General features: G+C 47.3%; 1 protein-coding gene across 1 annotated transcript in view; it reads right to left on the reverse strand.

Annotated features, from left to right (window-relative positions):
- BDNF (brain derived neurotrophic factor) overlaps positions 1-3,792 on the reverse strand; it is a 40,245-nt gene extending 36,453 nt beyond the window's left edge. Inside the window, exon 1 of the mRNA XM_030950286.1 lies at positions 3,478-3,792. Within this exon, the coding sequence (XP_030806146.1) occupies positions 3,478-3,480 (3 nt within the window). The 5' untranslated portion in view covers positions 3,481-3,792. The remainder of the gene's footprint in view (positions 1-3,477) is intronic.
- Between the last annotated feature and the right edge of the window lie 19,783 nt (positions 3,793-23,575).

Raw genomic sequence — 23,575 nt, forward strand, 5'->3', positions numbered from 1 at the left:
AAAAAAAAAAAGGACTCTCTGTACAAAGCCAAATGTATGCATCCAGCCACCTCAGATTAATGAAATGCTAGACATTAATCCACTGGCATACATGCCTGTGAATGCTGGCCACTAAAAATAAATAGTGAGAAATATCAGACTGTTTGAAACAGGAAATTGTTGAGCAATCCTGAAAATCAAAAGGTTATCCAAATGGTGAGCTGCTGAGAATGGCAAACTTGCATAGAGACAAGGCCTGTGTCAAACACCATATATTATAAAAACCATCTCGTGCTGAGCACAGACACCTGACACTGAAGCCAACACTCGTGGTACCAGGTAAAAGAAAACCTTAAAAAAGAGGCAAAAAAAGACTGCCACACCAAAACTTTGGAGGATGAAGACACAGGCCAAGGACAAGGGCCATTTTACAGTACCAAAACTTTAAGAGATGAAAGGTGGTGATGAACCACCACCAAAGCAGTGACAGCTCCTGGAGAAACAGGAGATACTAAAATCAATAAAGCTACTTGCAGATGAAGGTATGAGTCACCAGGATGGGACCAAAACTGGCCTGTGCCATTTGTTAGCAGCCGTCCATCCCAGGCCTCTCTGCAGAGAATGATTAGAATTCCAGAGAAACACGGCAACAGAGGCAGAAAGGGAAATGCTGGAGTTTCTTAAGAGCTGGCAAGAAAGTAATGGGTGCAAACTTAAAATACAGGAAGATACACAAAATTATGCACGGAGTGGAAAATTCATATAACTAGAAGCTCCTTGACAACCTCCTAGATAACAGAAAAAAATATTTTGGGAAGTGGGTAGGTTTTTAGTAGGGCATATCAATCTCTAATTCAGAGTGGATGTATTGAAATATTAGCTCTACCACATTACTTTTTCCTAAGTGAAAAAAGGTCAGAGGACGTTTCATTATGAATTTAATGAGACCAATACTGCAAATCATGAGTGTTTGAGTGTCACCCAGCCTCCTGACGAAGGTCGCTGCCGAGACCTGGCTCTTCTCTGGCTCCTCTCTCATCGCCTTAAGAACTACCTCCTACGGCACCCTGACAGGTATCCCCAGCAAACGCGAGTTCTCCAGGTGGAAATGGAAAAATCCACGGAGGGATGGTGCCTGCTCCCTCCTCCGGCCGGCCTGGCGGGGTTTAAAGGGGGACGGCGCTAAGCCAAGGCCGCCGGTAGCGCATCCCCGGGCAGAAGAGCGGCTGCTCCCGATTACCGACCGGACCCCGGAGCGGACACGGCCGCAGCACAGGCGGCAGATGCCCGACTTTATCCGGAGCGAGCCCCTCCGGAGCCGTCCTGCGCCACCTCCATTTTGGCCGTGCCGTGCCCGGTGCGGCTCCGGTGCCGCCGTCCAGGGGCTGCCGCCGCGGAGCTGCGCCCGGGCCGCGGGGCGGAGGGGGCGGCGGAGGGGCGGCACCCCCGGCGCCCCCGCCCCGGGCACCGCGCCCCGTTTCCGCAGGACGGAGCCTCCCGGGGGAGGCGGTCGCTGTGGCAACCGCGCTGGGGAGGGAGGGGGACCTGGGGGACGCCGGCGGGGGCGGCCCGGCCCGGCGGGCGCGGTGCCTGCGCGGCGTCTCCGCCCTGCTGCGCGCTGGGGACGCCGCCCCTTCCCCGCGGCGGGCCGGCCTCTCTCCATCCCTCCTTCCCTCCCGCCTGCCGGGGGGCTTCCCTGCCCGGCGGCGCTACGTGCGAGCCGGGCGGGAGGGAGCCCGGCGGGAGGCGGGGGCGCCGGGGCCCCGGGATCCGCCCTCGCTCCGCAGCGGGGCCGGCCCGGGGCGCTACCGCAGCGGGCTCGGCCGGGCGGCGCGGAGGGGGCTCCCCGCGGCCGGGATTCCCCGGGCGGAGGAGCGCGGTGTGTGCGGAGCGGGCACGGCGGGGCTCCGGGCGGGCTCTGCTGGCGGAGCGGGGGAGGGGGCGATGCTCAGCCTCCGTGCGGAGCCGGAGACCCCCTGAGCCTCTCTACCTGCGAGCGCTGCTGCTGCCGCCGCGGCTCCGCCAAACTGCTGACTTTCCAGAGCTTATTTTTAGCCCGGAGACTAAATATTATTAGCTACATTTCTACGTAGGAAGAATCGGAAGCGCGGGGAGGGCTGGGGGGAGGCACTAGAGATAGGGAGGGAGATGAGCAGAAAGCTTATCCGAATGATCTCCAGTTGGGGGGGCTGCGTTTGGGTTTCAGCCTTGCCAAACGCGCGCGCACACACACGCACACACACCATTAATTATAGCAAAGTAGATGCGGATATTGGATCATCAGCAATACATGCACGGCTCTCCCTTCGAGCCGTAGGTTGCGCACACGGAAGGGTCAGTTAATCTCCGTGTAGGTAAAGATCAGCTGCGCCCCTTTATCTGTGAAAGATCAGTCCTGCACAGTGCCAGCTAGAGCTCAGCTGCATCTCTTTAGCTATGCAAAATCAACTTGCATCCTTAGCCAGGAAAAAAAAAAAAAAACCGTCGCATCTGCTTCTTTTGGTAAAGATCAGTTGCATCTCTGCCCAAAGCATGCACAAACACACAGACGAGATTCCCAGGTTAAATCAGGCACAACTTAAGTTAACTCGTAGTTAAATCTCATCCAGCTTTTCCCTCCTTCCTCCTCTAGCCCTCACACACATCAAGCAGCCAGCAAGGTAACAAAACTAGGCGAAGAGCAGGCACCCATCCCCGCACCACAGAGAGGGAGAGGCAGGAGCCAGAGGGGCCGCCGGGGGTGTCCCCCCTGTGCTTACCTTGGTTACAGCTAACACCACGAGCAGTGGCTAGATCGCGGAGATAAATAATGGCATTTCCCAAAGTTGACACCGTCAAACCAACCCCCGGAGCTTGCAAGACTCTTTTTTTTTTTTTTTTTAATATATCCCTCCTCTCTTGTTCCTATTCCAGTCGGCACCGCTAGGAATTCAACTTCGCCCAGCTCCAGCTGGGGCGAGAGGGCGGCGGGCGGGGGGGGGCGGGGAGGGGAGTGGAAGGAGCGGGGCTTGGCGGGGGAGGGCAGCCGGCGCCCGGCGCCCGTCGGGTCGCGGAGCACTGCGGAGCCGGCCCCCGCCGCCGCTGTCCAGGGTGCTGCCGGTGCCGCTGCCGGTGCCGCCGCCGGTGCCGCCGCCTCCCGTCACGTGCCGCTCCGCGCCCCCCGGGCAGCCCCGAGCCCCCGGCCCCCCCCCCCCCGGTGCCCGCCGAGGGACGGGAGAGCGCCCGGCGGCAGCCCGGCCGCCGCAGCTGCAAGTTTGTGGCTCAGACGCGCCGTTTCCATCGCAGCCCTAAATCAAAGAGCGCCGCAATTAAAGTTACACCGTCTAAAGCACAATTCTGCCGGCCTCCGCGGGTTACGCTCTTTGGCGTATTAAGTACTAGAAAGCCGAGCCCGTGATATCAGATCCTGTCGTTAAGCAGCATCTCGAGCTTTTTTGGTGTAGTTGTTTTGTTCCTCTCTCCGGGTATTAAAAATAAGCTTTTTTTGCAGGTACTCACCATTGTTTCTTTGCTGTCCTGGAGACAGAAGTGGTTTAAAATCCAGTCTCTCCAACAGATGCTGGAAGGTAATGTGTCTTGTTTGAAGTCATCATGTGAGAACTTCTGCTTTGCTCAGTGGATCGCCCACCACTTGGTGTGACTTATGAATCTAATAACCCTTTGCAATATCCGCAAGCTTAAACTCTCCACCACCTTGGTGCCTACAGAAGACAGAAAGCAACTGGCAGGGAGTTTTAAAAACCTATAGATTTACGCAAACGCCTTAGCTCAGAGTCACGTTTCCCTCTGAGTTCTTACGTGATCTTAATGAATGAGAGGGGTTACCAACCAATACAATATAAAACGTGATCGCAGCCGCCTCCCAGGAAACCGGAGCGGGACGCCAAGTTCCCGAGCGAAGTCCTGGCGGCCGGGCGCGCTGCGCAGCGAGCCCTGACTCCCACCGCCCTCCTTCCTCCTCCCGGCTCGCACCCGGGGCCGCGCAAGGCGAGCCGGCTCTGGAGATTTACGCTCGGGACGGGTAAGTCAGCATTGGGGGGGCTGTTTGTTTGTTCGTTCGTTGGAGTGGCACGTTCACCGCGCTCTCACGGGAAGTGCTCCGGGGACTTGTTGCATACTAGGTCCTGCCACAAGAGGAGCATGGCACAGTTGCCAAGACGAGTTCCTTTCCGAAACCCCTGCCTTTCCCGAGCTGCAACTTCCCGCACGCTTTTCCTCCCCCTCCTCCCTCCGCCCTCGCCGGGAGGCGCATCCCGAGGGCGGGATGCTCGGCCGGCCGGCACCGAGCCCCTGCCGCCGCCAAGGCACAGCTTGAGAGGGGAGGGGAGAGCATCCCCGGCTTCTGCCTTTGCTCTCCCCCCTTCTTCCCCAGCAGCGCCCCGGCTCCGCCCGTGATTTCTATGGCCAAGCCAATTCCGGTCTGCTTGCGCTGGGAGAACGCTCGCACACCTGGGCGCCACTGCAGCCCCTTTCCCCGAGAGAGGTGGCCGAGCCCCAGGGTTACTCCTGCCAAGGATCCCAGAGTCCCCGTCCCCATTTTGTCCTGGCATCTGGGGTTTATTCTCAGCGGCTGCCCCGCCTCCCCGGCTCCGAGAGCCCCGCGGGAGCGGTGCGGGAAGGGCTGTGGAGGTGGTGGGGAGGGTTTCTTCGCTTCGAAGGCGAATTGCAGTCAACTGGACCTGGACTTGCCAAAGTTTATGGGCGCTGCCTCTCATAAGGAAAAAAAAAGACCAAGACCGAGGAGCTCCTCGTCCACTCCCGCTCTCTCCTGACTGAGTGTTGGAATTACATTTACGGGTCATTTCTCTCCCAAACGCCCGTTTCTTCCGCCCCCCAGTCCCAGGTACCTCCGCCTGGGAGCCAAAGCAAGCAGCCTCTTCCATGACAACCATCTATGTTGATCCATGCAATAACCAGCAGATGCTGCCCTAAGACTGGTACACCTGGTACTTTCCTGCCTCGGCTGTCCTGGGGCCAAGGTGTTAGAAGAAAAGTCAAGTGGCATCCAGCAAAGCTGCCCTGAGGAGAGCCACGGAACCCCCTCAGTGCACCACACCCTGCCCGTGTGCCATGTGCAGGCAGAGCCTGCTGCTGGTGTAACATTGCACCCGGCAGGTCACCCTGCCACGGACACCGTGTCACCCGAGACACCTCCTCAAGGGCTGAGCCTCAGGCAGGAAGCTGAAGTTTTCTCCCAGCAGTTGGAAGTACTCATAGTGAGTGTTAATACTGGTCAGGAACAGCAGTTTTAAGTGGCATTAAAGTTGAAAAAATAATAAAAAAAAAAAAAGCCAAAGTGTTTCAACAAGTGATAAGACTGTAATGAGTTCGGCTTTCTCCCACATTCTTCTAAGCAATTTGCTCATGCCTCTTCCTCAGGGGAATAAAATAACTTGATAGTATCTACTTTGGGTAGTAAGTTGCAAAATTCATGTTTTGACTACATAAATACATATCTAAATCTTAAAGGTTTCTGACCCTGTGGAGTCCTCAGTGTTTTAGAGAGAACTTCACAAAGTTATAATTTAAAACATATTTCTACATACTTATTTTTAGAGCTCAAGAAACATAGTCTTTGATTGAGAAATTAATTCCCTCTGTAGCACGTGTAAGAAAGTACTTTGCAGCACTGTTCTCCCCTACTCCTCATTTCCCTAACTTCTAGGTATCTTCGCTTTCTGATGAAGGTCTCAGTTGTTAGAGATGCCCAGGAGAAGCCTTTGGTGGGTCGTAGTATCATATTGATGTAATAACATTAAATTTACAACAAAAAAATCCTTCCACAAAGCTTCTCCAGGAGGTCCAGAGCAGGAAGTAGCCTGGTGTCATTCCAGCCCTGTGCTGATGCATTTCTACAGGAGACTGATGGGGTTTGCCAGCAGTGATAAGGCAGGGCCCTGCCTGGGAGAACTTGTGTTTGCTGGGGATGCCTGTCGGGGTGCCACGTGGGACAGAGCCACAAGCAAAGTTACTTCTTTGGACAGCTAACGAGAAGAGCTCCTGGTCAGTATTTCTGCTGAAGGACAAGACTCCACCCACCTCCCTGGGGATAAGTGACAACTGATAACACATCTCATTCTCAATAGACCAAATTAAGCATGTGTTTGCTGAAGGGTTTGCTCTAGGTAGTGTCAGTGCAATCAGTGAAATAAACTGGGCTGCAATCAAGGGGATGGTACAAAACTCTACGGGAAAACAAAAGGTCATTGGTAGGGTAATAGGGGTGCTATGGAGAATGGGAATTACCTGGCAGAAGACGAGTAGGAGGAGGAGGCAGTATGAAACAGAGTTCTTTCCTTGTAGTGGCACTCACAGGAAGAGAACAGCCCAAGTCATTCTGCTGGGCCAGAGCTGAAGTTGAAACACCAGTCAATGCACCAGTCAATCCTCTGTCAGGGATTCCTGCAAGAAGGGCATTAGAAAGGGGATGACTAGAATTAAACCTAAATGCCTGTTGAGTTTCAAGGCATTTCCTTTCCCTGTGTCTTGTTTCCAGCTATGTTGTTTGTTGGTTTTTTTTTTTTTTCTCTAGAACATCTTATCCCCAGGCCATGGGAGACCCAGCCACGAAAAATCACTGGATGTGACTTTTTGCTTAGTACCATAGAGGGGCACAAGTGACTCAAGGTTACTCACCTGACAAGTCATACACTTCAGTAAAAGCTGGAGCAATGAGCAGAGCTTAGCCCATTATTTCAAACTAATAATCAGGTGGTCTGTTTCCAGGCTGTTGAAATAGAATAGCTGCTAGCATTTGCCAGAATGACATGGCACAGCATTGGCTGCATGCAGGTAGTTCATACATATAAGGCAATGTACATCTCTTGTTCCAAGTCTGTTTATCTTGGAATCACATTGTTACCAGATGAAGTATACAGCTGCAGGACCTGACTTCAGTGGGGACTACTCCTACATAAATAGTGACAGAACTGTTTAGCAGACGAGGCCTAATTAAGTGGGAATCAGCCATACATTTTCCTTCTCTTAGACAAAACAAAGTGAAGAATCCTGCAGGGGCATTGCTAGAAAGTCACAGTGCCTTGAATCAGCTTGTGAAGCATCCCAAAATCCTAAGCAAGCTGCAAATGCTCTTTCCCTGCCTTAAAACACCTTAGAAAATGATGAACTGTTACTGGTTGGCTTTTTCATGTAGTTGAAAGACTACCAAAATATGTGGATAACTGCTAAGCACCTAACTGCTAAGGTGCTAAAAGGCACCTTCCATTCATTATGTACAGCTGCTCCCTCAGGGACCGCTGAAAACCTGCCTCAGCCACCAACATTAGCAATCTGGGCAGAATCAGAGGAGATAGCTGTCAGCTTCACAGAGATGCTTCTGAAATAAGAGCTGTGTGACATCATAGCTGGTGTGAAACGGGGCTGCCAGCTTCTCTCCATGCCAAAAATCTAATGGTGTGTTTGCAAGAAAGGTCCCCCAGGGTTATGGTGTGCTAGTTCTGCTGGTAACCTCCTGCTTCTTCAACAGGCAGATTTGGCACCTGCCCTGCTACTGCCTGGAGGGTAAATACCAGCCTCCCAGTAGGTATTTAGGGTAGCCTCCCATCAAGTGTTGATTTTCTGTGCCTGATTTCCTCCTCCTGCAGATTATCCTGCTCTGATATTTCCATCTTTCCCCTGATCTTCGCGCTGCAAGTGTTAGCAGTCTTTCACTCTGCCTCCTCCCTCCCTGGAAGTTTTCCTTTCTTTCTGAGCCTACTTGTCTTCAAAGTGCGTATATTCCATGCTGGTAACATGCAGATGAACATCGTAGTCATGATCCCACTCAGATACTAAACAAGCCTCCCACCAATGCCTTGTCCTCCTTTAGAGTGCTGGAACATTTCAGCTTGCTTTCAGTCTCCTGCAAGCAGCAGGAAATCCTCTGGAGCAGACAGGCAGCAGCACACGTGCTCGCTGTGGTTGTACCTCCGAGGAGGGCTCAGCACCAACTCCTCTCCAAGTGTCTGCCGGGAAGGGAGGCTGAGATCCCCACAGGAATCCCACAGATGGGCCCAGAGCCAGCGCAGAGCCTGGGCTCCAACCCACCTCAGCCCACAAGAGAAGGGCTTCACTGTCACCATCAACGGGAGGTATCCTGCATATTGGCTTCTTTTAACATCACAAACTGTGCCGAGCTCATATTCACATTTGGTAAGAGAGGAGAGCTCAGTATGCTTAAGGAAAGCCAGCCCTACTACAAGCCAGGATAAATCAGGGTTTCCATCATCCACAGTGTCTGAAGCAAACACCCTGGGACAGATGCCTTGGCCAGCCTCCCTGATCTGTGGAGGCAGCAGCACAGGTTACAGGGGGAGGACGTGCATCAGGTCTGTCAGCTTTGAGCCAGCCACCAATTTGCTGATCCTGGGGAAATCCTCTGTCCTGCACTTTCAGCTGTCCATAGGTACATCCCTCTCACAGGGGAGTGGGACTGTAGCAGGACTTCAAGGACAGGTCTGAGAGTTTTGCTTTAATTAATTATTTGCCATCAACTTACAGCAAAAAAGCACTGTTGTAGAAAAGTTTTGCCTAAACTATTTCTGTCATTTATGGAAAAGGTGTGTTTCAGGAAACCTTCTAGAATTAAAGTTTTGTTTTTCTCAAACTACCACACATGCAAATGTAGTTCAGTACTTGCATTGCACTCATTTAGGTTAGCTGGAAAAGACAGGAGATTAGATAAATGTAATGGAAACTATTGGCCCATGTAAGTTCTCCTGCCTGACCCGAGCAAAATGAGACACCGGGTATCTCTTACGAGAAGAAAACCAGAGATAGGGAGAGAAATCAGAACCTAGAGAAAAAGAAACATGACAGCTGTAATCTGTTACTATTGCAACCTGATTATAGGATTCATTGACAAGGTGGGGGACCCTTTCTTTTGGCATTAAAGTCTACACCTTGCCTCATGTAACCACAAGAAAACATCTCCAGGCATCAGCCTTTAAAAGAGATTCTTTCTTCAACCTTCTTTAAAGAGAAAACATACAGCATGACTATGAACAAAATAAGCTGCACCCCTGCCTCATCATATTTTTAAATGCTGTTATATGCAGACCTGAGTTAGTAAAAAAAACCAGCACTCCCAGTACAGATACACAACTACAGGGGATTAGCCTTAATTGTACTTACAGGTGAAAAGTAAACACATACCTTAATTCCCTTCCAAAGTTAATGTTTTATAAGGAAACTACCTTCCAAACCACATGAATTTACTTCTCACCAGTCAAATCCCCTCTCAGCTTCCATGGGAGCTTGCAGTCACAGCTTGGTGTTTGAGCATGGCAGAAACCTGTTATTGTGGAGAACAAAACATCTGCTGGAGGAATTACACCCTGAGTTAGAGAGAGCAGGAGGAGCTGGATGCCTGTCATGTAAGGGTTATTAAGGGATGCTGGCAAGCTCTGAGTTAGAGTGACCCTTGGCTTTGTCCCTGCACTCACCGGCTGAACTCTTTCAAACAGAACTGCGTTCTCTGCAAGGCTCTGTGTGACAGAGGAAGAGGGTGAGATGACAACTGAAGAAGACAGGAACAGGGCAATAGTGGCATGGGGTAAAAATGCTGAAGGAAAGTAGAAATACAGATATACAGAGAAGAAAAAGTAGAAATACAGATAAACTCTTACAAGGCTACCGCTGAAGCGGGGGCATTCAGTAAAATAATAACCTCCATCCAGGCTCTTGCAACAAGTTAGCTAAAAACACCTCCCTACCAGTTAGGTATGAAATTGTCCCGTCTATTTTTATCCTGGCATTTTCAGACTAAAATGACAAATTCTCCCCTGAGATAGTATTCACAACAACCAGGAAAGAGTGCTAATGTTGACCTAAATAAATAAAGCTGCTCCTATGTAAGAATTCCTGCAAGGATCCTTTAAAACAAGATACTTTGAAAACATTTGCTGCAAAATGCATAAGAAATCCTGGGGGACAAACAGCCTGCCAGACACTATGGTCTCACTATCCCAGTTTCCAAACTAGGCTGAGAGCTTTACAAATGCACTCCAAGACAACAGGGGTGTTGGAGCAAGACTTCTGATACCAAAGCACAGGGTCCTAGCATTCCTTCCAGTTAGGGCACAAATAAATTTTCAAAGAAAAAAACGTTATTTTGTGGAGTTGTACACACAAGGTGTACATGAAGCTTTTTTTGAGCCAAGGTGCACATGAAGCTTTAACTGTGCCTCATGACAATTTGCATGATGCTTTCTGTCCCAGGTGATGCTGTCTTAACTTTCTGACAGGATCATTCATTACTGCTAAAGAGAGCAGTCACACACTCAAACCAAGCAGATCTCTTCAGATGCATTGTTTATAGAGATGAATTAGATCTATTGTCCTTATTCAATCTGAAGCTGTGGAGCTGAGATCTCTTTCCGAAACCACGCTTCACAAAGGCAGGGGCAAGTCTAGGTGAAAATTTTGTTTAGGAGGTTTGTTTGGGATTTCGTGGTAAACTCACCAAATGCAGCAGTGTTAGAAGTTGTTGGTAAAAATATTATTGCTACTCCTACTTTGTATCTGCAGCACAGGTTTGAAGACATGGCTTTTCCATTGGCAGCCCATATCCTGCTGCAGCATCCCTTCCTCTGCTCTGCCTGATAACCTGTCCAAAAGGGAGGCTATTAGGAAAACCTCTACTGTGCAGCAATTAGCAAATCATCTGTTCCAGCAGAGATGAAAAAAAAAAAAAAAAAGACATTTTTCCCCAAGACCTGAGCAGTTTACCCACAATAACAATGCCAGTCAAGATCTGGCAGTCCCAACATTTTTTCTAGGAAATTTATAATGACTCTTCTCCTGAGCCTGCTGAGTGTATTACTTTGACACTGGGAAAAGATCCACGCCAAGATATTTGTATCATAATATCAAGGATATGCCATATCATTCAAGACTTGAAAGTAGAATGACCAGAAGGGGCCATTGCTTTCCCTCAGTGCCCCTTGTAATGTCACCCATTTACCTTGAAGATGTTCTGCATGGGCTCTGGGAGTCAGAGCCTTTCCTAACTGCAGAGCACATGTGGAGATTTTGGATGCACAAATGTCATTATGAATTAATCCACTTCAGCCAAAAAAGGCCTTTTTACCTTTCACATCTCCACTGGAATTGAACCAGATACAACCCATACATTTTCTCTTCCACTTTCTTCTCTGATGTGCTCTCCTGCTCTAACTACTCCTCATAGGAGCTGAAGGAAATTTTGTTTGTGACTTGGGGAACTTTATTGAATAAATATACATAGAAGTGTCCCTAACGCTGAACAGCACACAGATTGCATGATTACTTTTAGTGTCTCTTATTGAAATAAAAATATTTTAATAACTTGAAAGATTTTTCAGTGAACCATGCTGGATCTGTGCAATTTATAGCATATTTAAATATTTTTACATCGGCACCCGAGATTGAATTCCAATATTTTTCTTTTGTCTCTCTGTGCATTTTAATACACTTCTGGGAACACTTAGCTTTTATGACTAAACCAATATTTTCTGAGGTAAATTGGTGATTTCAGCTTAAGCGCAACCATATGTATCTTAGGGCACAGGCTTTTGGTTCTAAATAACTGGTCAATGTTAAGCATCTCTCACCATGAAAATGTCACAAACTACCATACACCAGCTTTCTCAAAGAAACCAAGATAAAACACAGAAGAGCAGAGCTTCTATAGTTAAGGATAAATACTTTGAGGCACAACTAAAAATTGAAAATTTTTTTTCAATTAAAGTGGTATAACTACAGAGTTATCAAGTCTGCTTGATTTTGTGAGCCTGTCTCTCTTGATATGAATTAGATAACATCCCACTTTAGTTTACCAGTCTGATAACTGATGGGTAACAACACCACTGAACATAATTGCACAAAACTATGCATATAACTTATTCCTGAATCTGTGCAGCATATATCCCTCATCAGTAGCTGCATCACATCTGATTATTTTGTTTCGTTGCAAATCTCTCAGAAACCTGAATAAGTCTTTACAGCTTTGAGGGACATTTTTGTGTCCATTTTCCAAAAAGACAAACTGAGGCAGAGAGCATTTAAGCTGCCAGTAAATGACTCTGATAGTGCAGCTTGGTCCCTGAGCAGTTTACCCACAATAATAATGCCGGTCAAGATCTGGCAGTCCCAACACTTTTTTCTAAGAAATTTATAATGACTCTTCTCCTGTGCCTGCTGAGTGTATTACTTTGACACTGGGAAAAGATCCATGCCAAGATATTTGTATCATAATATCAAGGATATGCCATATCATTCACAGCAAAACACTGGCAAGGAGGAATTATGAATATGGGGGTAAAATTACTTGAGTTCTTTGAAGTGTGCATAAATTAGAAGAAAAAGCAGAGGACTTGGGCAAACAGTGAGAAATAGCAATCAGATTTTCCGTCTCCTATGCCTTCTCAGGCTCACATTGTCTACCCTAAATGTTAAGGGTCACCTGTGTGTCACAACATATTGTGCATTTGCTGCATGGCCTGCACCCCAGGTAGTGAATTTGGAAGTTTTGTGGAAGAACTTTGAAGTCATAGAACAGAATCCTAGAACTGTTTGGGTTGGGAAGGACCTTTAGGGTCACTGAGTCCAGCTGCTAACACAGCACTGCCAAGCCCACCACTAAACCATGTCCCCAGGTGTGCCATCTTTTAAACACCTCCACAGCTGCTAACAGCCACCTCACTGGGCAGCCTGCTCCAATCCATGATGAAGCTTTCCATGAAAAAGTTTTTCCTAAAATCCAATCTAAACCTCCTCTGGCCTGGAATTTAACACATGATTTGATGCATGGCCTCACCAGTGCCAGATGCAGAGGGACAATCAGTGCCCTGCTCCTGCTGGCCACCCTGTTTCTGACACAGGCCAGGATGCCATTGGCCTTTGTGCCCACCTGGGCACAGCTGGCTCATGCTCGGCTGCTCTTGGCCAGCACCCCCAGCTCCTTCGCCACTCTGCCCCCAGCCTGCAGCACTGCAATGGGTTCTTGTGGTTCCAGGGACAAGATTTGGCATTTGGCCACACTGAGCACTCCACTGACCTGGGCCCATGGATCCAGCCTGTCCAGGTCCCTCTGCAGAGCCTTCAACAGTCCCACCCAACTAAGGATTGGCTGAAAACTCACTGAGGATGCCCTTGATCCCCTTGTCCAGACCATTGGTAAGGACATTAAATAGAACTGGCCCTGGGGAAGCTGACCTGTGCCCAGCTGCCAGCTGGGTGTAACTCCACTCACCATCCCTCCCTGGGCTCAGCTGGCCACGCAGCTTTTACCAAACCCAGAGTATATCCATGCAGGCCATGAGCAGGCAGCTCCTCCAGGTGTCAAAGGCTTTGCTAAAGTCCAGCTAAACAATACCTGCAGCATTTCCCCAATCCACTGCATGGGTCACCTTGTCACGTGGGCATGTCCTGGGAGCTCATGGACACAGGACCTGCCAGTGCTCCTCACCCTCTGCCTTCCCTCCATCTGTGGCTGAGTGTCCTCCTGAGCCCTGCCCTGCCCCAGAGCCTGGAGCCAGGGGGGCACAGGGCTCACCCTGCAGAGCCTGGAGCCAGGTGCTGCTGTGCTGGGTGGCACTGGCAGCCAGTCTCACCTGGGGAGCCCTGCAGTGCTGGGGGCCCTCCCTGGCACAGCAGGCACCCCGTGCTGTGCCACCAGGCTGCTCTCTCCAGTCAGGCTCTTTAGCAATCAGCACCGGGTCACAGCACAGGCCTGAAGAGCACATCATGCATGCCAACATTTTCTGATCTCTTAAGGGTGAATCATTTTTGGGCAGCCTGCCCTCTGTGAGGAGGAGAAGGCAACCCTGATACCAGCAGGGAAGGAAGATGGGCAGATTCAGATAAATACAATAAATGTCACTCCAGATTATCTGTTGGGATAACAAGATGTCTATCATTATTAATAATCTGAGTTAGTGCAGTTATGTGAGAGCAAAATGAAACTTGGCCTAAGGTTTCCCAGGCTTTCAGTGGGTTTGATTGTTGGCTCAAGTACGCAGTTCCTATGAAGTGGCTGTCTCTCATAATCTCATAATTATCTTTTTTCTTGTGTTTCTTACAAGCCTTTTGACATTCCTTGCTCAGGAGTAATCCCCATTATACCTGAATCATGTGGCAATGCTTGAAGGAAAACAATTGTGACTAAAATCTAGGAGATAAAGCATATGGTGGAAAACAAATGATTAATTGCAAGTAAATAGATAAGAAGAATGTAATGGAATAATACTACCTCTCAATTACTTAATTAGGAGCATATAAATCACTGTATCTAAACATGACACCCTCCTGTACTATCAAGTCTCTCTAAAAAATATATTTTGGTTATTGGTCTAAAGAGCATTCTTAGAGATTAGAGCAACACGAGCCAAAACAACAGCAAGATGAAAAGATTAAAAAAATTACATAGTTAAATAACATAAACAGCTTTGAATACTTTTAGATAAAAGTAAAATTTACATGCACTTGTGTGTTTCTTACATGCAGACCAAGACTGACTATAAACCACAGTAGAGATATGGCAATTTAGAGGATAAAAATGAGACTTTAGAGAATGACTGAGAGCAATCACATGATGTAGTTTGAAATGAGCTATCTGAAGTCTTTCCTTGGAGGAACACTGAGGCACCACTGCCAGCACGGGTGCTGCAGTGAAACCAAGTTATTTGTGTGAGGTATGGTAAAAAACATTCAGGAGGACTCCCTGTCTCTGCCATTCTCTCCTACAGATGTGACCCTTTAATGTGCAAAGCTCTTGGTTTGCAGGAATGAGATAATGACAGCAAGATCTGAAATTCTCCATATTTATCCCCAGTCTTATCAAAAGCAAAGCATCTTAAAAAACTGAAATTGGAAAAATATTTCTAATCCATTGTCATTATTTCCCACCCATAAATTAGGGCTAGATTGGTAGCCATAATCTATTATAATGATAATTATAAACATTCTTACTTCACCACTCTTCTATATGATGCACAGTTCAAGGGCCAACTGCTAAATGGAAAAGTGATCACTGTCACTACAAAGTGACAGTGCTTCTCCTAACAAACCTAGAGCAGTTCAGGGTGTAAAAACCACTGCAGCTCTGCAGTCTCAGACTCCTTTACCTTCCCCTCCTACCCATGCATGGTCTGTAGAGGACACAGGCATTGGTGAGTTAGGCATGCAGTGTGAGGAAAACTCTAAACCAAATTTGCTTCCTAGCTCCCCACACCTTCCTGGACAAGCAACCTGGTCCCTCCTCTAGAAGGTGTCAAGGTGAGCTCCTTACCTCCTGTACTACCAAGTCTCTCTAAAAAATATATATTTTGGTTATTGGTCTAAAGAGCATTCTTAGAGATTAGAGCAACACAAGCCAAAACAACAGCAAGATGAAAAGATTAAAAAAAATTATATAGCTAAATAACATAAAGAGCTTTGAATGTAATTTGAAAAGTGCAGCCTGGATTCTTAGTTGCTTAAATTGATGTAGCACCACAGCTTTGTGGAGCTCATCCACCTTGCAGAAGCCATCTTGTAACCTTGCATCCATGCGCCTTGGAGCTCTAAAAGAAACAACAACTGTTCAAATCAGTCCAGTGATGGCTTGACTACACTGATTACTTAATGAAGCTACAGGGGACTCAGTGCTCAGAGGCAGCAGGGAGCAGAGCAGCAGGTTTGTGCAGGTGTGGGTTGGTGCAGGTTGCGTAAGAGCCCGGGTGATCTCCGTGTGCTCTCTGCAGATGGGCTGAGCTGCGCTGCCTGCAGTGCGAGTCTGCAAGTCCTGCAGGGAAGTTTGCAGGCTCCTACACGCACAGCCCGAGGGAGCAGAGCCCTTGGAGCCCAGTCAAGGCAGTGATTCAGAGGCACAGCAGCACAGGCAGGCTGAGCAGCTGCTGCACGGGGACTTGCTGGGTGGGCTTGGGCTGATTAAGCTGATTGGAGAAAGGAATCAAAGATCCAGGATTGAGAAGAGAACAAAAATGCAAGTCAAAATTCAGCATCCATTAGCTTGATGTGTAATCTTATGGCAGTTTACAGGCCTATGCATGAGAACAAAGTGGAAAACATCTATTTTCATGTTGTGGAGAGACGCTGAGCTGAAGATGAGACAGTTCACAAAACATGGTTTGGCTTTTTAGTCTTAATCCACCTCCTGTTACACACTCCTCTGTTCAAAACACCTCACATCTTCATAACATTGCTTGCATGCAGGGTAATATTGTTTTGTTACAGGACTGGGATCAGGGAGGAAATTGGTTTCTGATGCTTGGAATGGCTTTGTAAATGAATGATGAATGAAGATGCAGGCAAACAGGGAGGTACAGGGAAGAAATTGATAAATAGAAGAGAATGCTGTAGAAAAAAACCCCCAGAGTATCTAAATTACTTACACAAAAGGCACTAGTAATTTGTGTGCTTGTTATTAGGTATCGATGGCATCTCTCTCCCTGCTGCACCAAAACATGCTTTATATGCACAAGTAAAGGAAACTGCCAGCCACTCCAGCCTTTCTGTTAGTTTTAGAGAACCCCCACATTTAATTTCCAAGCTTAAAAGCAAATAGGAAATCTGGAGCTCTAGAACTCACTGCTGTTTCCTTTCAGAGCAATTCTGCATGTTTGACATCCCATCTATTGTTGATGTCAGGCAAACAGAGGCTGGACAACACGGAGTGGGCTGCAGTGCTGAGACAGGGAGTGAATACCTATGAGCCTCAGTGATTCATCCTTCCAAGGAGCTCTTGCTTTAATCACAGAGGGCTGCCAGATGAGGAAAACCATCAAGATTTATGACTTTGGGGCAGAGTGACAGCTGTCCTAAGCATTTCAACCCAAAACTACAAATCAAGACTTTTATTAGAAAGTGACGACGAAGGGCTGAGCAACCAAACATCCTCCAGGACAGAACTGCCATGTGAAAGAGCAACCCTGCTTGACCCACGGAAAAATCAATCTGAAATCAAAGCTTTTCAGAGGCTGAAGCATCCACCTGTAGGATTCCCTGTAGCTAAGGTATCTGGCCTTTCTGGGTGTTGGTCTGCCTGTTTTGTCACAGAAAACAAGAAGCATTAAGTTCAGTGCTAGGACCTGGTAAGCAGTAATCAACCATGGAGCATCACTCAGCCCTGCCAGCATCCCTCCATGGCCACTGCCCTTCATTGCTCCACTTTCACAGAGACCTTTCCACCCCCAGTCTGCTGCTTTAGATGGTGTCCAGTGTCTGTATTGTGGTTTACATGAGACTGATGCTCCCTTCACAGCTGCACTTCCCCCCTGCCACAATCAGCTGTGTCCTGTCTGCAAGCAGCAATCCCTACAGGCCATGGAAAAATGAAAGCTTCCCTCAAAACTTGTGGTTGGATTGTATAGCTGGAAATGAAGAGACCTGGGCTCTACTGTCCCTGACAGCACTCACCTGTGCAGGTGAATAGTTTAGTTATCTATGTGACTTAGTTTCTCCATCTCTGAAATGGAAAAGGTGCCTTTTTGCAAGGATTTTTCCCAAAAATGGATTTGAGTCTCAGTCAGGAGGAGACATAAAAGTACCAAGTGCTAATATGGGCAGCAGCTGTAGCCTGATTCCACCCAGAAATAAAGAGAATGAACTAGCAAATTCCTTCATATCTCCTACTGCACAAGCCTCTACCTAAATCAAGAAATGCATTTTATTTTACCAGAGGGACCTGCCCTGGATAGAGCATGGAGGTACAGGGGAGCCTTCTGTAGAGCCTTCTCCCAGACTGACCTGCTCCAGTAAAGGTGATACCTGATTTCCAGCCTCAGAGAAATTCCCACTGGGAATATATTCCCAGTCCTACTTTAATCACTTAGAGCTGGAAGATTTTCCAGCTTGCAGACACCCAAAGATCAAGATGTTTTGGCCCATACCTGCCAGGAGGACTGAGCCATGTGGTTGCTGAGGTGGCCATCAGAGCTCCATCAAGGCAGTTTAGGGCTGGCTGACTGGTCTGCTTGATTTCAGTTCTCAGTAGTTGTGAAAACAGCACAAATTATCTAAATAAGGGGGAGTGGGCAGAGAAAAGACCTCAAATGCTTGCTTTCCACCTGCACTTGTTTCCCTGCAGAGTTTTTTGTAGAAAGCACAGTCAGGATCAATTGTGTTCACAGGCAATGGCCATTTTGCCATCACAAATGTGTGGAGCTGAGGGCTGGCACAGCAGAGTGGGCACCTGGTGCTGCAGAGGCAGAGCTTTTCTGCAGAGAGAACAGGGGGGAATCTTCTGACAGACACTGCCAGGGGTACGTCTGCCTCGCCATACCTGAGGAAGAGGAGGGTCACCAGCGCCAGAGCCTCTGGAGGCTGTCAGTTGTCACTCTGCAATAGCTGACAGGGCTATCATTACCTGCTGGGAGACCAAGCACAAGCTCCCCTCCTCCTGAGAAATGCAGCCCACTCGAAGCCTTAGGGCTGTGATAACACTCCCCTGCTAGACTCCATTTGCCTTCAAGAGAGATAAATGTAGCACTGGGGGAAGAGAGACTTTTGAGAAACTCATGAACCACTTGAGATTTTGTTGTATCCTTGTGGTATACCTTTCCCATTTCATTAGGAAATCCTGCTGTTTTTTTCTTGAGCTCTGATCCATTAGAGAGGTAACATCAGTAGCCAAAATCACCACTCGAACTTCTGTATAGAAACCTCACCTGAAACTTCCAAAATTTTACACCAAAATGTTGGCATAACATTTTCCTGCTTCTGCTTTCTCTTCTGCAGTAGGTCAGCTCTACCCACCACATAAACAAGATCAAGTGTTATTTCTGAGGATGCGAATTTTCCATCATTGATGGGAGAGATGAGTACTATCTTCAAGTCATTGCAGTTATCAAGGAAAAGCACTAAAAATATTTTGACACATATAGAATAGAACGGTATCAAACAACTTCAAAATGAAAAGAAAGTAAAAATAACAAGTCAGCAGCACATTTGAAATTCCTGTAATAATGAGAAACACTATTCTACCACTTCTTTGGAAAACGATTTTCTCTGCAGTTGCCTCTACATGTGCAAGGCAACTGTTTACATGACTAGTTCCTCAAGTCCATGCATTTCCAGCTGAAAGATCAGAAAAAATGGACAAGTTTGAGATTGTCATCTCAGCTGGGACTTCTGATCACAGGAGATTCTTAGTAACAACAATCTTTCATGGGATAAGATGACAGAGTGTTTGAAAGAGACAAAAAGGTGATATTGTCAAGATATTTCTGGTGACTTGAGGAGAGTTTGGCAAAGATACAACAAATATTGATATTGTTGTGAGCTGTGATGCTCCAAACCATCTACCTGCTTAGCACTTCTGAGCGGCAGGAAATTTGAATTATGACTGTTTTCCTCTGTCCAAAAGGGGATGAATAAGCAGGCTTGGAAAACAACAGATTCCAAGATCTGCCATTAGAGGATTTCTAACGTTTTAAAGACCTGGAAGCCCACAATTTTTTTTTTAGTTCTGTTTTTTTTCTGGCGGGGGTGGTTGGTTAGTATTTCAGTGACATGCCTCATATGTTTTGCTTTACTCCTTAACCTCCAACATGGTACAGCACAGCCAGGTACTTGAAATATATATTGTCACAGGCAGGCATGAGGAGTGCTGGATCTACAGAGGGAAAAATGCAGCAGTGACACACACAGCTATAGCCAAATGCACACTTGTTACTATCCAGTGGCACACAAACCACCCAGGTTCACATGTTATTTCTATTTACTCTTCTCTCAACTGTGGAAGATTTTTTTCTCAGAGCTTATAACCTGCTCCCTTCCATCAAGCTTGCACTGGAGAATGGACCTTCAGTGAGTTTCTTCCCAGCTCCTCTCCCATCCCAGGTGATATTCGGTAAACGCTGGCTTTTAACCCCTAAGGAATTGAACTTGACCTTTGCAACCACTGCAAATACCTTCCTAAATAAATGCTTGAGTAACAAGGGAGGACAAAATGAGGAAGGATTCAGGAGAAAAATAACACATGCAGAACTCAGTTGAGCCGTTTGGTCCCTACATCCTCAGACAAAGGTGGCTGGGGGGTTCTGTGATGGATGGCATGTCATTCTCGGGGCTTTGTCTGTAGCTATCAGCACAGAAAGTGACCCTTAAAATTCCAGCAGCTATAGCCCTGCTAGGATCCATCAGGAGAGAGCACAGACACGCACCCTCCTCCCTGGCCAGCACATGAGCCCAAATGGCAAGAATAAGTCACAATCATTGAGTTACTCAGCCATGAGCTCCCAACCTGGGGAATACACTACATCCTTACACCTGAGAATGACTGATCTCATAAAATATCTTGGACAGGAGATCACTGTTGTTCCAACTTCCATTTGCAGGCATTAAAGTACTATTGTAACCCAATTAATCTTTTTTCCCCCTTTTGATTGTCACCCATCACATGGTGTGCAGAGTAGAAATTGGTTTTATCTGCCTTTGTTTGGATCTCAGCAGCCTTAATTTTTAATTGAAAGCCAGGCTCTTACACCAAAAACCAGATGAAACTGATTTGAACTTCAGTCCTTTGACTGGCCTTTGAGAACTTTACATTAGTTTAGACTAAAATAATAAAAAAAAAGCGATCTATGCAATGCACTTACCCTTCAGAATGTTTGGGGGGTTTTTCAGATTTTCCCAGCTTCTCACCCTGCAGCTCTTGGTTACTTGGTCTGGTTCCCATGCTGCTTATTCTGGCTTAATGCAGACTAATTTCTACCAGAGTAAATAGCACTTCTCAGTCGGTACAAGGGCATGTGACTTTGCCTGAATCCCAAATTCTCCACGGGTTACACCTGTGGCCAATAAGGCCTGAGGGATAAAGGAGTGTGAAAGCAGGTTATTAATTGGGTAAACATGGGATGGTGCCATGAGGAAGTATTTGACTCACCAGGTGGCAGAGAGAAACAACAGCCTTCCTCTGCTGCTCTGCACTTCTTCCTCAGACTGCGAGCCCCTGGCCATGTTTCATCCCTCACAGCTGCCTTCCCTCACCCCTGTGGCTGAGGCTGTGCTTTCAGGGGTGACACAATCCAAGCAGGAACCTGAGCTCAGCAGCTCTTTCTCCCACTGGTTGGAGGCACCAGCTGGAGAACACCTGTGATGAAGAGGAGCAGCATTTCAGCACAGAGGACATGGGGCAGCTGGCAGAGGATGGTAGAGCTCATCACCCTTGGTTTGCATGGGGCTAACCAAGGTGGACATGTTCCAGTTGGAGCAGATTCATGCCTCTGTAGAGTCCCTTTAATTTCATACTGACTTTTCTGGGCTGTAGGGGTGTAGTATTTGCAGGGTTCCAAGATGAAGGGAGGAATGATGAATGTGACTCCACGTTCTCAGAAGGCTAATTTATTATTTTATGATATTATAATATATCAAAGAATACTAAACTGTACTATGCTGAAAATACAGAAAGGATACAGACAGAAGGCTAAAATGGTAACAATGAAAACTCGTGACTCTTTCCAGAGCCCCGACACAGCTTGGCACTAATTGGCCAAAGAGTGAAAACAATTCACATGAAACCAATGAAACGATCACCTGTTGGATAAACAATCTCCAAACACATTCCAAAGGAGCAAAACACAGGAGAAGCAAATGAGATAATATTTGTTTTCCTTTTTTTTCCTGAGGCTCCACAGCTTCCCAGGAGAAAATACTGGGCCAAGGGTTTTTTCAGAGAATGGGAATGTGACAGAGGGTAGCTACCTGATGGAGGCAGAGGGCTGGGGTGGTTTGGCAGCCCACCTCCCACAGCAGCCTGGGCTGGCAGGAGGGCTGGGTGACCTGTGCGCATGGCTGGGTGCAGGCTGGATTCAGATCACCCCTGTGGCTCAGGCAAGGGGAGCTCTGTTATTGACGTGCACACACAAACCAACACCAGGAGCTGTTATTGACCGTGCACACACAAACCAACACCAGGAGCTGTTATTGACCGTGCACACACAAACCAACACCAGGAGCTGTTATTGACTATATACACACACAACCCAACACCAGGAATCTATTATTGACTGTGCACACGCAAACCAACATCAGGAGCTGTTATTGACCATGCACACACAAACCAACACCAGGAGCTGTTATTGAGTATGTACACACACAACCAAACACCAGGAGCTGTTATTGACCATGCACACACAACCCAACACCAGGAGCTGCTATTGACCATGCACACACAAACCAACACCAGGATCTATTATTGACTGTACACACACAACCCAATATCAGGATCTATTATTGGTGCCTCTCCCTTGCTCGCCATCGTGACGTCCAAGCTGGAGGCAAGTGCTCCTGCCCTTATAAGGCTCTGTGCATACATTTGCATGTGTTATCCTTTGGCCGATGATACAAACTGCTATCTCAGTAGCATACGGCATGGGGAGGTGGGAGATTTTCTTGGCTCTGTGGTGAGAGAGGAATTAAAAAGGAGCCTACAATGCTGAGTCACTGTGACAAATAACTTACTATGGAATGCATTCAGGCTTTAGCAAGGAGGCAGCTGATAGTGAGTCAGTGACTGACTAGTGCCTCCTAGATTTTCCTCCTTGGGAAAGATTCAATTTAATGGGATGAGGTGCCAACAAAAAGTCATTCTCACTGTTACTGAGACAATGTCACTAATTATACACATGGTTAAAACTGTCAAGTTGTGTTATATGTCACATAAGATGTGCTTTTTTTTTTGATGAGTACAGCATCGCCCTGTTATAAAGCAGTTTAAAGTCCCATTACAAACACTGACTTTCAGGAGCTAGAAATTTTGTTAAACTCCAACTCTTTGGCTGTGTTAATTCAAGAATCTTCTCTCTTTTGGTCCAGCTTGGTAGGCTTATGGATGTCCTATTTAGTGTTCTGGTTTAGCACTCCATGGCACAACTTAAACCAAAATAGATAGTTAAATGTTAAAAAAATCCAACCCTCTAAGTACAAAGTGGGTAAGGATTTGAGGCAGAAGGCAGAAGAATGTCACAATTTTTTGGTTATGAGTAAAGTCAAATTGGTATTTGTTCAATCATTACCAAATTAGTGTCCTCTCTTCTCCCTTCTCCAGTCTGACAGACCTATCCTCAGTCAGGGAATCAGGATCTTGCCCAGAGAAGTAGCTCACTCAGGACCATGGACCTAGAGGAAGGAAGAAGAAAGGAGGTCTGGGAAGCTTTGCTCTTGCCCTTTTCCCTGGACCATGTACCTGCCAGTAAAACAGCAGAAACATCAGGAAGCAAAGCCTCCCAATATCTGAAAAGCTCTAGCCAAACATCCTTCCTGTTCACACATCTTTCTGTTCATGCTGCCTGGCACAGCTGCCAGTTGTTCTCAAACAGCCATGTAACCTCCTACCCTCACCTGACTGAGGCTGCTCCTGACAGGACACTTTGCTGTCTTGATGAATGTAAAAAACATGGAGAAAAGTTAAAGGGCAGAGCTGTCACCCCAGAGCCAAGCAGCAGAGCCTTTTCAGCCAGTCTGTCCTTGGCAGCAGGGGATCCAGGGACCAGAACAACACGATCCCTGCTGTGTTTCCATTAGGCTGCTCCTCCAGCTGATGTTCCTTTCCCACTTGCCTGTGCAAGAGAGACCCCATAGCATCAGCCCTGAAATTCCTCAGACACCATGCTAA

Source organism: Camarhynchus parvulus, chromosome 5 (assembly GCF_901933205.1).
Source record: "Camarhynchus parvulus chromosome 5, STF_HiC, whole genome shotgun sequence".
Lineage (NCBI taxonomy): Eukaryota > Metazoa > Chordata > Aves > Passeriformes > Thraupidae > Camarhynchus > Camarhynchus parvulus.